The sequence below is a fragment of the Clytia hemisphaerica genome, unplaced genomic scaffold, assembly GCF_902728285.1.
Source record: "Clytia hemisphaerica strain Z4C2 unplaced genomic scaffold, Clytia hemisphaerica genome assembly, whole genome shotgun sequence".
In the NCBI taxonomy this organism is placed as follows: domain Eukaryota; kingdom Metazoa; phylum Cnidaria; class Hydrozoa; order Leptothecata; family Clytiidae; genus Clytia; species Clytia hemisphaerica.
Window position 1 is genome coordinate 1,442,263 of NW_027103253.1, and position 13,940 is coordinate 1,456,202.

General features: G+C 35.2%; 1 protein-coding gene across 1 annotated transcript; it reads left to right on the top strand.

Moving 5' to 3' along the window:
• The first annotated feature begins 907 nt into the window (after positions 1-907).
• Positions 908-13,232, top strand: LOC136798458 (PDZ domain-containing protein 8-like). The gene is made up of 18 exons (XM_067055074.1): positions 908-1,136; positions 1,446-1,686; positions 1,887-2,113; positions 2,489-2,668; positions 2,982-3,155; positions 3,397-3,626; positions 4,117-5,002; positions 5,211-5,327; positions 5,807-5,913; positions 6,180-6,333; positions 8,275-8,321; positions 8,467-8,536; positions 9,158-9,252; positions 9,444-9,762; positions 10,413-10,472; positions 10,999-11,061; positions 11,299-11,412; positions 12,462-13,232. Exons 1-18 carry the CDS (start codon positions 990-992, stop codon positions 12,567-12,569), a joined length of 3,339 nt encoding a protein of 1,112 aa, XP_066911175.1. The 5' UTR covers positions 908-989; the 3' UTR covers positions 12,570-13,232.
• The last annotated feature ends 708 nt before the right edge of the window (positions 13,233-13,940 follow it).

Genomic DNA, 13,940 nt, shown 5'->3' on the forward strand with positions numbered 1-13,940 from the left:
AGAATTTGAGTTTGTCTTGGTACATTATCGAGTTTTAAAGTATTTGAATGAGACTCACTTTATCACGAAGAACAATTTCCAGATTCATCTTTGCAGTACTTATGTTTTAAAAAATGCTTTATTGCATCAATGGTATCAAAACAGATTAACAGATGACATTCAAAAGACTCTCATTCATAAAACTCTGAACTATATGATAGAGTGTTATGCTAAAAGTCACTTGGCAACATTTTTCAATTCCAACACTAATATACTTAAAGATAGTGACTATTCTTTCAAGATCAATGCAATTAAGGAATGTTTGATACAGCTTGAGAATGCTACTTCACTTGATGATTTTGTTAAGAGCAGAGTGGTTATACAAGAGAAACAAGGGAAATCGTTGAGAGACAGAAAAATAAAGAAAGTATAAGTAGATTAAATTTTGGGTGGAGTAATTTTTGCGATTTTGTCTTGGCTCTTTTATGGAAATTAAGTTCTCTCGAAAAATCAAAACCCTTTGGAAAATAAAATGAGTTAGGTAAAAAAAAGAGGCTGATTTGCAAACTTTAATCCATACTACTTTTTTAAATCTTCGATTCTCGAAAAAAGTCCACAAATTTCTATCTTATTTGAACATGTGATGGGCTGCTATATATCAGATGATTCAAATTTGATACAATTCAATATTGTATTTAGTTTAATATATGTGAAAGAAATGGAAAAGAAATAATTTATAAGATGATTTCCTTTCAAAGAATTGAAGACTAATTCTGATTTAAGCCATTTTTTGTGATGCTCAATTTCCATCACCTTGAGATAAAAATTATCATTTTGTTATTTATTACTTCTTGGTTCTTCTTCAGGTGTAATTTACACAAAAAGGCGCATTTTTCAAACCTCTCTTTCATAATTATTATTATTTATTTAAGATAACTAAAAAATTTACAAAGAACTTATGTAAAATAATGAAAACAAAATTTGTGATGAAGCAATAATGTTTGATCATCATGTTTCTTCAACTGCTTGGTGCTTTCCTCTTTGGCATTGTTGCAGTGCTTGTGGTAGAGTTGTTAGTCCTCTATAAATGGTTTCAAAGACAACCTAACGAAGATCTTAAAGAACTCCCAAGCTACACACCTGTTACTAATCCCAAGGTATCATTTTCTCTTTTTCAGTTTCATCAGCAGAAATCTCTGAATTTATGTTTTACTTAGCTACAAAATCAAAAGAACTTTTCATATGTGACAATCGGGACTCGTGCATGTAATTGGTATCTACTGTAATAAGAGTGAGAGTCTGGGCCCGTTCTGTTAGGTTTAAAGTGGCAGGTTCTTGCAAGGTCTGGATGCTAACGTCAACATTTTTGAAGGATATAACATAAAATAATAAATAATATAATAAATGAAACAGGCATCGCAACCACGACTACGGATATAATAAAATTGTTCATTGTTATTTTCAAGGACTTGGCAAACTTCTGCAAACTCGATGGAGCTACTGACAAAGAAAGTTGTATGTTTTTGAACTTGATATTTCAATTTCTATGGCGAGAATGGAGAGATTCACCAAAGACGCGAAATTTCTTCATTCGGAAGATGAACATGGAATTTCAAGAGATGTTACTGAACAAAGCGGCTGGTAAAATCATGGAACAAATTACTGTCCGTGATTATTATCTCGGTGATTCTCTTCCTGAATTCAAAAGTAAGGAATACTTTGTCTAGCAGTGTCTAGTACCATTCTTTAACCGTTTCAAATATTCTTCCCTTGGTTCCAGGGACTTAATTTAAAACCCATATACTCATTATAAATTTACTATTTTCTGTGCATGCACGCACACTAGATAATATGGATTCGTTTTAGCTATTTGCAACAATATTCTATGTTGTCTTAACTCTTCGCAGGTGCTACTATTATGAAAATTGACAACAAGAATTACTCACAAGTGCCCCAAGAAATCGATTTAGCAGTTGACATTGATTACTCTGGTGGCTTTGTTATTTCTCTTGATGTTGATCTCATCTTCGGGCGAACGGCAAGTTTGTCCATCAAGTTGAATAAACTGGTTGGACGTGTCAGACTGCAATACACACGAAACCCCTGCACTCATTGGTCGTTTTCGTTTTATGAAGTAAGCTTTTTTAAAGTTGTTATTATAAGTAATTATATCTATCGACCAAGTGGTATTCATATTGGAAGTTTATCGTGGCCTGGATCACAAGATTTTTGTTTGGTCACGTTCCAAGAGATTCTTGTCCCTTGATTGGGCATGGTGAAGGATGTTCCCTCCTCTCCTTTGTACTTAGACCTTCTGATTACCTTTTATTTCCAAGTTACCCTCCTTTCATTTGTATTTTTAATGTTATTAATGACTCATGAACCTACTCATATCTCGAAATTCCCTTAACTCAAACAAATTTGTGTTCCCCGTCCGTGCGTGCGTGCGTGTTCGAGTTTGAGACTTCACTGTAGTTAATGCAAAGATAATTTTGCTCTTTCTCAACAGGACCCAATAATGGATTTGCATGTAGACTCCAATTTCGAGGGAAAGAAATTACCAAAGCTGACATCATTCATACACAATCAAATACGTAAATCGATCAAAAAGAAACACACGCTTCCACGATACAAAGTCAGATATAAACCTTTCTTCGTGAAAGACGAACCCCAAGATGGCCGCAATGAAGTAAGATTTCAAACAACCATATTGGCTGCATTTTTTGACGGGGGTCTGGAAAAGAGGGACGAGATGGAGTTTTTACAAGCTGTTCTTTGATTTGGTTGGTCGTTAACTAATAATAAAGCAATTTTGTTACTTTTTCTAAAGAACGCGTCATTTTTATTACTTCATATGACCAATTATGAAAGTATCTTATAAAAACTCTCTCATCTGGGAAAGGATGACTCAAGGTTTCGTTTTTCACTTTAAAAAAATGGTATTTTGCTGAAACCTCAAGTTTGATTATTGTGTTTTGAAAAGTTCACCTTCACTTTTTCAGGTCTTTATACACAACAATCTGGTTACCATGGGGAAACTGGATTTGGAGATAGTCGAGTGTACACGTATACAGAAACTGCCTAAAGGATCACATATTTATTGTTCGTTGTCGTTGGATATTTTACCATGGAAAGAGGATATGCCGATGAAACGCTCCATGTGGCCTGTTCATGAGGTATTTCGAAATATTATGATGATCCTCCTAACACTTTTGGGAATGAGGGTGTTTTTTTTTGTCTGATCATGTTTTTTGTAAGGATTCATTCCCAACAGAAATAGCTTAGCAGGTTAGAAGGAATTTATTTTCCTGTCAGAACATTTCTAAAATGCGAAAATAAAGGAGAATAATATGGAGAATAAAATATTGTTGATTTCTTTCATTAGAATCTTTTAAATTTACTTTTCATTGTCACCAGGTCTTAATGAGTAAAATGAAGTCCGGATCATTAGGTGTCAGCTTCGGTGCAGTCAAAGACCGGAATACGGAAAGTGACAATATTGAACTGATCACCATCAATACCATATTCCCTAATTCACCAGCGACTCAGGTTGACATCCAGAAAGGTGATATTTTGATCAGTGTCAACGATGTGGATATCACGAACATGAAACAAGTCAAAAGACTGATAAAAAATACTGGAGATCAGTAAGTCTTCGTTTGTTTTTTTAACTTTTGTAACAAATAGTTAAATCGGAAAGCCTGAGTGTCGCGGTTAGATTTTTATCTATCATCCTAGGCCCTTTTAATCTTTGGCCTTACGTCATTAGGGTCGCAAATAACCTGATATATAAATAGTTCTGATGAAAATTATGATAAAATTCAATCATTTCATTCTATGAAGTAAAATTAGGTTCTATTCCGAAAAATATGTTTCCACCAAAAAAATTGATAATGCCATCGATGGCTGGTGGCATAAAAGTCAATAATTGTTATGACATATTCTGACGGTGGTTAACGGTGGATTATGATCAGATTGACTGTGTAACGAACCGTATGTAATGTTACTGTCAAATAATGTAATCTAAATCGTATACAATATTGATTGCGCACATTTTTAATCAGTGTGCACTAGGTAAGTGCTGGCAAGAAGAAGTGTTTCTTAAAGAAGACTTGAAGTTATATTCCCCATTTTCAGGTTTACCTTCAAACTTCAAAGACCACCGGCCAGTGAGTTGATCGACACCATGAACCATGAAACGACCACCAATGGCAATTCCATGAGCGGATCTACCGAATCACAACAACCTAAAGGATCGAACGATCGAATTGATGGCGGGGATGGGAGCATGAAAAACGGTATGATGGGCGGAAACGGGCGTGATTCTCAATCACAACAAGACGACGAGTTTAACTACGATAGTTTTATATTGCAAGATGACGATAGTGATCAGGAGGAGTTTGTCAACATTGTTTGTAACGAGTTCGCTCAAGACATTTCGAATGACCAAGCAGAGATACTGAGACAGGAAGTACAAACTATTCAACGAGCTTCACTTGTCCCTCTCTCTGACGATTCTTCTCTTGACGTCGTGGACCGCTCTACGCCTATCCCTGCTATAAACATACAAAATACAGAGCCTTCAAGACGAGATATTTTAAATAATGAGAAAAAAAATACTGACAGTCCTTTACCTTCAAAGAGGTCCTTCTCTTTTTTCAAACGAAGGAGGACAGAGAGTGCCTCTACTTTAAATCGTAGGCGAACGTCAGATACTTCCTTACTAAACCATCCTAGACAGGATGCCAATCGCTTTGAAAGCTCTTTAAACTTTGAACCAAATACTACACCGCAACATAATAAGAAAAAAGAAGTCCGTATAAGTGAGCCAGCTCAGATGAACGGTGATGATAATGAAGAGACGACACATCGTACTACACGTCGCAAAATGTCGGATAACATGACCAAAGAATGGGACAATATATCTCAGCATAACATCGAAATCTTTCGTCCAGACACTTCAGCGCTGGAAGAAGAAAAAGAACCCACTGGTCAACGTACATCACATCAAAATGCTAATAAGGTATAAAAAAAACTCAAAAATTATCGTTGTAAAAACATTTTATATGAGAGGACTTACTTAAATATCTTCTTGAGAGTACATAGCTTTATCTCCAACCAATCTTTGTCAAACTGTTAGTTAAATTATTATGGTCCTTAGTGACTACGCATCTTGAGTATGTTATTATGAAAGTATCACTAGTAAAATAAATCGGACAAATTTCGTTTAGGAGCTTGTTTGGAACGAGATATTTTCGTTCGATATTGAAAAAGAACATCGATTCCTGAACATTTGTGTGTGGTGCAAACATGAAGAAAGTTTCGAAAAAGATGTCCTCATCGGATACGTAAGTTTGTTTTCTTCCAAAAATGTCTATATTTTATCTTCCCTGGTGTCTGGAGACTCGTAGAATTAATTTGATTTGTAACTTTCGATTTTCTCTTTGAGTTTGATTTGGATGACTTTACGCTACCAGCTCGATCGGAAAGTTTCTTCCGAATTGAAGAGAAACTTCTCGGACGGGGAGGATTTGGTTGGATTTTTTTCTGCCTTTTTGGGAAGATTCTTTCTCATCGGAAGGTCCAAAAATTTCAGGCCAGGCTGTGCGATAATATCGTTTTTAAGACGATGAAGCAACTAGAAACCTAAACGGGAAGATCTTCCCATTCGGGAACCATAGTTCTGCCCGTTAGGGAGGTGCTCATCTCAATACGGAAGAATCTTCCCATTTGCAGTAGTGGCGGCGACTGTCCGTTATTTTGGTACGATTTTCTTTTCTTAGTCTCATTGTTAAAAAGCGATTGTGTTTTCGTTTTCCTTGAACAGGTTTCGATCCCTTTAATGGAATTGGCCGTGGAATGTTTATCAACCTCTGCCAGAAAAAGCATACGGAAATTTCACCTGACAGCCGCTTCAAGTCGTTCGACGATAAGGTACGTTGTTGAAAACACTTTTTTACTTGCAATTCGCTCGGGTTGTAATGTATAATCTCCATCACTGAAAACGTCTCTTTCGCACAGTCACTTAAATGACTGACTTTTTGTAAAATTCTTGAATTTATGGTTTTATGTAACTGTAAGAAAAAGCCATTTCTGTCATTTATGAATTCACATTAATTAACATGAATTAATTTTGGACCCTTGAAAATCGAATTAGAGAGATTCAACTGCAATGCGATTTTTTACATTTTTATCTTCAGCCGGACGTATTTACGGACAGTGATGCCGGGAATGAATTTATCCTGTTGCCATGGTGATATCACTATCGCATATCGCCATTTCATCTCTACTCCTGAAAGTCAACTACCGGAAGAAGATCGAGTTGACAGCGCCTCCTTGTCCTCCAAGAAAAAGGTTCTTTTTTCGTTCGTTGTTAAAGTCTGTTCCGAAAAAAATTGGCACTTTGATACGTTGCTTTTAAGCTGATTGTTTTAAGACTCTGAAGATGAAAACTGATGATTTTTTGAGTTTATGATTACTCTGAGTTTATAATTTCTATGTTTTCAGGTTTTTTTATCTTTTTTGGAACAAAAGTTACTGCTCTTCAAATAAGACTAAAAATTACCAAAAATTGGCAACACGGACCAACTGAAATGAAAAAATCTGAAAATATATTTGAAATCAGCAAAGTACAAGCAATGAAGAACTAATTTACAATTGCTACACGGCGTTTCTAGCTGGTGCAATTTTCAGGCAATGCAGGTGTATTGTAGATTTTACTTTGATACACATTCTAGATAAATTTTGATTGCACCGGCATGAAACATCGTAATTGTAAGTGAGTTCTTTATTTCTTGAGATCGCGCTCGAATTTTTCCAAACTTTCTTGAGCACTTTGCTATTCTATTTATTGGACCTACCCCGGTGCGGTGGAGGTCCTATAAATTAATCTGTGCTCGTTCGTTCGTTCGTCCGTTCGTCCGTTCGTCTGTTACCAACTTTTCTCAGGATTGAATCATAGGAATCTTTTGATTTTTGGTAAAAAGGTGCAAAATGGCGATGGCCAAAATGTGACGGAGCCCGATTTTCATAAAAAAAAAATTTTGGGCAAATTTGGGCCAAAAAACGGCTAAAAAACGGGTTTTTTGGACTTTGTGAAAAATTGGATCATTAATTTTGCATGAAAGTAGGGTACCATCATAGGTAAAAGATGGTTCAAGCAGATTTTTGTTGTTGGCTCAAAAAACGCATGTTTATCTATAAGAATCACTATTAATAAGCATACATCAATGTTCTTAGTCAAATTACTCAATTTATTTATGAGATATATGGTTTTTTTTGCTCATGAGGGCTTACTTTTGAAGAATATGTGTGTTTAGACATGAAATTTTGGTTGCTTGGCGTGTTTTTATAGAAAAACTGGCAAAATTCGCTTTTTTTATAAGCACATTATAAATCACTTAGGCATTAGCTTTTCTCGAGATTGGCTCTTTCATTCTTTATTATTTTTTGCACAAAGATGCATAACTATAAACCCTCGAATGTGACGGAGCCCGATTTTCGAAAAAAAGTGTTTTTGGGCCAATTTGGGCCAAAAACGGCTAAAAAACGGTTTTTTTGGACTTTGTGAAATATTGGATCATGGTTTTTTTCTGATTTTTTACATGAAAGTAGATAAAAGATGGCTCAAGCAGATTTTTGTGAAAAAGTGAATTTTCAGATCAAAAAACGCATGTTTATCTATAAGAATCGCTATTAATAAGCATACATCAATGTTATTAGCCAAATTACTCAATCTTTTGATGAGATAGATGTTTTTTTTTGCTCACGAAGTCTTGAATATGAAAGAATATTTCAAGAGCATGAAATTTTGGTTTCTAAACGTTTTTCTATAAGAAACAAACGACTAATTTTAATAGATCGTCACTATTTGTATTCTGAATGATTATTTAATGGTCACGCTCACGTTGATATCAATTATATGTGTTAAATGCATGATCAGGTAAGTCCATAAAAGTATCACTTGTTTCACTGTAAATCAGCAAAGTTCAAAGATTCAAAGAAGGATAAATTCAAAATTTATAGAGGAGTAGAAAAATCTCCATTTATAAAATTATGCCCGTAAGATGATTTTTGGAATTTTTGAAAAGAAATAACATAAGGATTCTACTTTTAAAATTTGAGTTTCTTTCAAAAGGTCCCGGTGTATGTTTTCCGGTATCGTGGAAATTGGATTAGAATAAAAGATTAGTAACAAAAGTTTAACCATTCGTAGATTGTATTTCTTCCATATAAACGCAAGTATGGATGGATGCGCATTCATAGAAAAAACTCATGCTTTACACATTTTCTCAGGTTGAACAATCCACTGCCGATGAAGAAATTGACATTCAAAAAGAACAGTAAGTTCCTGGTACTTAGTTTTTACACCTTTAGCTTCTTCCCCTACCCAAAAATCTCGCCGACTTGAACTCTTTTTAGCAGCTTAAACTCTAGCCTCATATTTGCAACCGATGAAGAACCAACAGTATTGCCTCTTTTCTTTAGGGAACGGATTCATAATTTCATCGGGCAGGAGTTTTACTCCCCAACTCGTTGTGACTATTGCCAAAACAAGGTAAGATCTTAGTATATTTTTGAATTAGAATCTGGGCTCGTCGATTCTAATGAATTTTAGTTAAAACAAACAAGGAATAAGAATTAAGAAAATTTTTGTTTAATCAGCACAACGAAACAATTGAACAATAGTGAAGTATATGATATAAAAATGTGTCTGATATGAAATACTTATGTATACTTTAAGGGCAGAAACTTTCACCTTTTTCGCGATTTTGATCTTTTTTCGCGAAAGTTTCTGCCAGGTAAGAAATCAAACCTGAAAAACGCGAAACTTTTTTATCGCATAAAATAAACTTTCCTACTCAGTTTTGTACTTTTGCTAAATTTTTGCGTGTTTTATGAGTTTTTGTTAACAAAAAAGGTAAATTTTATATGAATTCGCGAAAGTTCTATCTGTGAAATTTCGGCTAAAACCATAATTCGCGAAACTTAAATTCGCTAAATTTCGCGAATTTTTGACTTCGTGAAACTTTCTGCCCGCGGAACTTTCTGCCCTTAAAGTTACTAAAACTTTTAGCTTAAAAATGTGTCCATACCAAATTTCGTGTGATCAAACTTTGCACTATTACTGGGCACTCCTGAATACTTTTTTTATACGTTTTTATCTCCTCTTTTTCAGATTTGGAGGAAAGTTGCATTTCAATGTTTGGTGTGCGGAATGATATCTCACAAAAGATGTTTACAAAATGTTCAAGCCAACACATATTGTACTAGGTAAAGCTTTTGATTAAAGGTTTCTGGTCACGTGCAAGCGATGAAATTTTCGTTTATGAACTTTAAAATGATGCTCATATAGACTATATGGGGTAAAAAGACAAAAATTTAACCAGTGAGTTTTTTTGCCTACTGAGTGGTGAAACCAATCGATGCACATGGTAAGGATGGAAATTCTACATTTCTTTCAGCAAAGGGGTTCGTGCAAAGCTACCGAAATGGCAATTAGAGAAAACAGCGTCAAATGAATCTACATCCACCAGTAAACCAATCGACCAGTCTCCCGAAGACAGCCCCGATCCCTCGAACCGTCTTTCTACACAACTGACTGTTCCGGATGAAACCGATCTGAGGCCGGGCATAAAAAACAACGGGAGCGCTTCGCCCAACGTTCTGAGACGTCGTCACAAGACATCGCAAGAGAAACCGCCGTCGCTTAGCAACCACAAGCGAACTGTCAGTTTACAAGATATGATACAAGAAGATAACTCGTGTCAAAATATCCCAGAGGTCAGTTTTCATTTTCTCTCTCCATATCCTGTCTGTGCCCACCAAGCGTAAAGGTCATGGCTTCTAGTCTTCCTCTATGTTATTAAACGTGTAGGATCAATTATACGCGTAATGTAGAGAAAACAAAATTAAAATAATTTAAAGCTGTATTACGGAAATCTTAAATTAAGCGACTTTTTGATAACGTTATAAATTTGATCAACGTTTATTTAGGATACCATTTTCAGTACTTTTCTGTTCATGATCATCCGCTCGACCTATTGCTCTGGTGGAGGTGAGGTGGGGCCTAGCATGGCGGTATCTTTCTTGTGTGTACCTCGTAAATTATCAAATGTTTCCCCGCAAAATGATATTTCCTTCCGCCAATTAATGATGTTGTAAAAAAAAAATCCGTGAGGTCAATTGATTAAAACCAAGATCTTGTGTAATAAAAAAGGTAGATCAGCTCATTTAAGATATCACAAAAAAAATCATCTCCAAAAAAATGTTTTCCCCCCGATGTAGTTTTAAGTGCTGGTTTCCCGTCAGCCTTCGGTCAGGATAAAAAAGCAAAAACTAACCGTCAAAGTTGCAGTAAACATGACCTACACAAACTCTCTACACCCTCTACCTTCTAATTGACAAAACAGAATCTCTCTTTTCTTTATCAGGACGTAGATGAAGGCGATTTGAATGATTCCATCGCAACTGCGGCCGTCACCGCTAAAGAAGTTGGTCACCTTGTCACCAGCATTTTGTTGAAATCAAGATCTTTTGTAGAATGTTCCAAATAACTTAATGTCACGTTTCTTTCTCGTCACTTTGAGCTTACTAAATATTAGATGCACGAAATCTTTCTTTCTCGCAATTCATTTATTGTAACTGTACGCTAGGTTGCGAGCTATGAACTTTGGATAATTTTTTTGATAAAAGGATTATGTTGCAATTGATATCCGCCATGATTATCTTTTAACGGGTCTTTGGTTCGCTAAAACAAACTTTCTTTACCTGGCAATCATTTACACTAATTGTTATCCAAAGCAAAACCAATATGTATCTCGTGCGACGTTAATTACTTTTCAACGGTCCTTAATTACCTGGAAATATCCTGCAAATAAAGTCAGGAAATAATTAATTGTGAAGCGTGTCATTATTTGGCTTGTCAAAGCAGTAAGAGTTATTTGGATCACAGTCAAGTTTTTTTGGTTTATTGAGCGTGGGTGAAACTAATTATTGGTATTTTTGATTCACTTGTAGGCTGGACGAGAGCTCTATGCAAGTTTGGATGTTGATAGTCGAGAGGAAAATATACAATCCAAGGTAGATTTCACGCAGCTTCTTCTACACTGCCACTTATAACAATGTTCAATAGACTACTTTTAAAAGACTTTCCTTGGATATTCGATTAGACATTAAAGCTTTCAATTGATAGCTTTGGCTCGAATTCTAGGGATTTCCGAACGGCACTCTATGGCCACAACTTCAATCCAAATGCATAAGAAAGGTGATTATTTCAATAAATCTTTTTCCAAAGTGTTTCTAATGTTGACTTTCCAGGTTCAACGGCTGCAACGAGAAATCACACAAGAAAAAGAACAACAAATGCAACTACGATATTCATTTGAAAGAGTGGAAGAAATTGAAGCCAAGCAAAAATTCACCCTTCTTATTGTAAGCAAACTTCTTCTCATTTCTTTCTCAAACTTTTCGTCAATATCTGGAATGAAATGTCTTTTCGTCTCTTTTTCGATAGTCTCTTGTTCGATCCCGAGTGTAGCAATACCCTTGTTTCGGCCCCTTTCTCACTGAATTGCCAAGTATTATGACGAAATCTCTCTTCTGAATGTTTCTATCCACCCCACCGCACCGCACCACATTCCTTCACCAAATTATTTGGTTTCTCAAGTCAAACCTTGATTCGTTCCAGTGACCTCACTTTTTCGAAAGTTTAAATCCGAGAATTGTTTAGAATCGTTTTAATCGTTTCGTAACGAAATATTTGTACAAGATTTTCGTACCTCTTTTTGCCTAAGCCCACTGTTTAAACAATATAACCTGTTATTTAACAAATGAACATAAATTGAACGAATCGTTTTTGATAATTATCCGAGGGAATCCTGTTGAAAAAACGTTTATTCCTCTGACTTCGAAGACGTTGTATTGACTTGTATAGTGATTAATCTTAATTTGCATTTAACGACTTCCTGTACATGTCATGTTATTACATCAGCACGTTTTGACATTTCATTAGCAGCTCTTACCACATCTCGAAAAGTCTTATTCCGAGCTAAGAACTTTTGTTGCGAGAGAAACTTCTTGCTCATATGAAATTTGACGAAACCCATTAATAATTTCTCTAGTAAATTTTGAAAAACCCGCCATATTGAAAAATGCTCAACCTTAGAAAAATGTCACTCTGGCTTAAAATGATCCTAAGGGTCCAAACTATCAATTCCAGCAATAAAATGTAGTTCATACTCAATGTATAGGTTGACCTGGTTCAGCCCCTGACTAAATGGCCACCTGTTACTATCTCGTTTTTCTTTAGGCTGATTTCTATAGTACCATTTTGTGTGTTGAACGTAAACGAACTTCAAGTAGTAATAGTGTGGGATAATCTAGCTAGACAGGATGAGAAGAACTTGACGATGTGAAGTTGGTTTTCCTTTTTTTGATATTTGAATTCTTTTCCTGTGATAATTCTATGATTTGTGTTGTAGAGGAAATCAGAGGAGAGAAGTCAAGCGTTGGCGCTGTTAATGATCCAATATTGTGCTGCTTTGAACGAATGTCTTTCTAATGGCGAACCGAAGCAAGTCGACCTCTGAATATGATCATCACCAAAATTTATCTTTCATCAGTTGTGCCGATCTTTTGTGAAAAAGTACCCTGACAATTATTGTTGGCAAACCGCCAGAAATGATTCAATGATTCAATAGCCCAACAGGTGTAATATTTCTTAAAAAATGGACCTTAACAAACGTCGATGGAATGTGTTTGTTTGTTTTGAACGCAGAACTTAATTATGTTATTGTGCGTAATCAAGCGGTTATCCACACTCACGCATACACACCTACATTAATATCAAACGGGAATTTATTTATTATGTTCTTTAATTGTAATTTGACATGTAACATGCCTGTCCAAGCATGGTAAACTTTTCAAATTCATGATTATGTAAGACCTCTTTGCTTAACTTCTACAATGTACCTGCAGGGCGGGTATAGAACGTAAAGCTTGGATATCAATTACTGAAGTGTTCTCTAAAATTTGAAAGTATTTTTAAGAACTTGAAATTGAAAGATGTTTGAATACGTCATTTTGTTGTATGTAGTTTGAGTAGTATAGGTAATTACGATACGGATTTAAAACTCATTCAATTATTTCTAGATTTTGTAAATTATTTTTTTAATTAGAAAATGTAATAGATTTTACCACTGATAAATAATTAGAAATATCTTTTTCAGAAAAAAACAGAAAATAAAACTGTAGCTTCTCTCGTTTTTCGCTTTTATCGTTTTGTGAAACTAAAATGACCAAAAATAGGCCTACACCACAGTGCTGTAAACTTTTCATCTTAAAAAAGAGGCGAAGATTCTGAGCAGAGGTTTGAAATCAGCGAATTTTAAACATTCTAAAAAGTGTCACGTCATGATTCTTGAACCAGTAGATGGTGGAATTTTCATTTTTTTTTCATTTTCATTTTCTTCTTCAATTTTCAAGTTTATAAAAATCCTCATTCTTTTAGATAGATAGGGTGCCGAGAAATTAAAATTTTTGGGACGGACTCAAACTGAACAAGAGTAAAATTTATTAATCTTAATACCTATTAATCTCGTGTTGTCACCAATTCATTTGTAACGAACAAAAATCTCAAACTGATGCAATGAAGCACCATCGCACCATAAAAATATCACGTGTTAGCCTGAACGACTCATAACGGATTTTCAGATAAAACCATGGATCACAAAACGGTATCATACAAACACGTAGGTAGCTCATCGGAACAGAAACTTTTTCGAAAATTAAAAAATTAATCAGTTAAAAGACTTCAAATACCCTGGCTGAAAACTACCAATCAATCCCTCCAACATAAAAAATATACAAAGTCATGCTTGACCCTTTACACTCACTTCGAGACTTCTACTCAAAGATTTTCCATCGCGCATCAAACATCCCACTTTATTTCAGTTTTGATT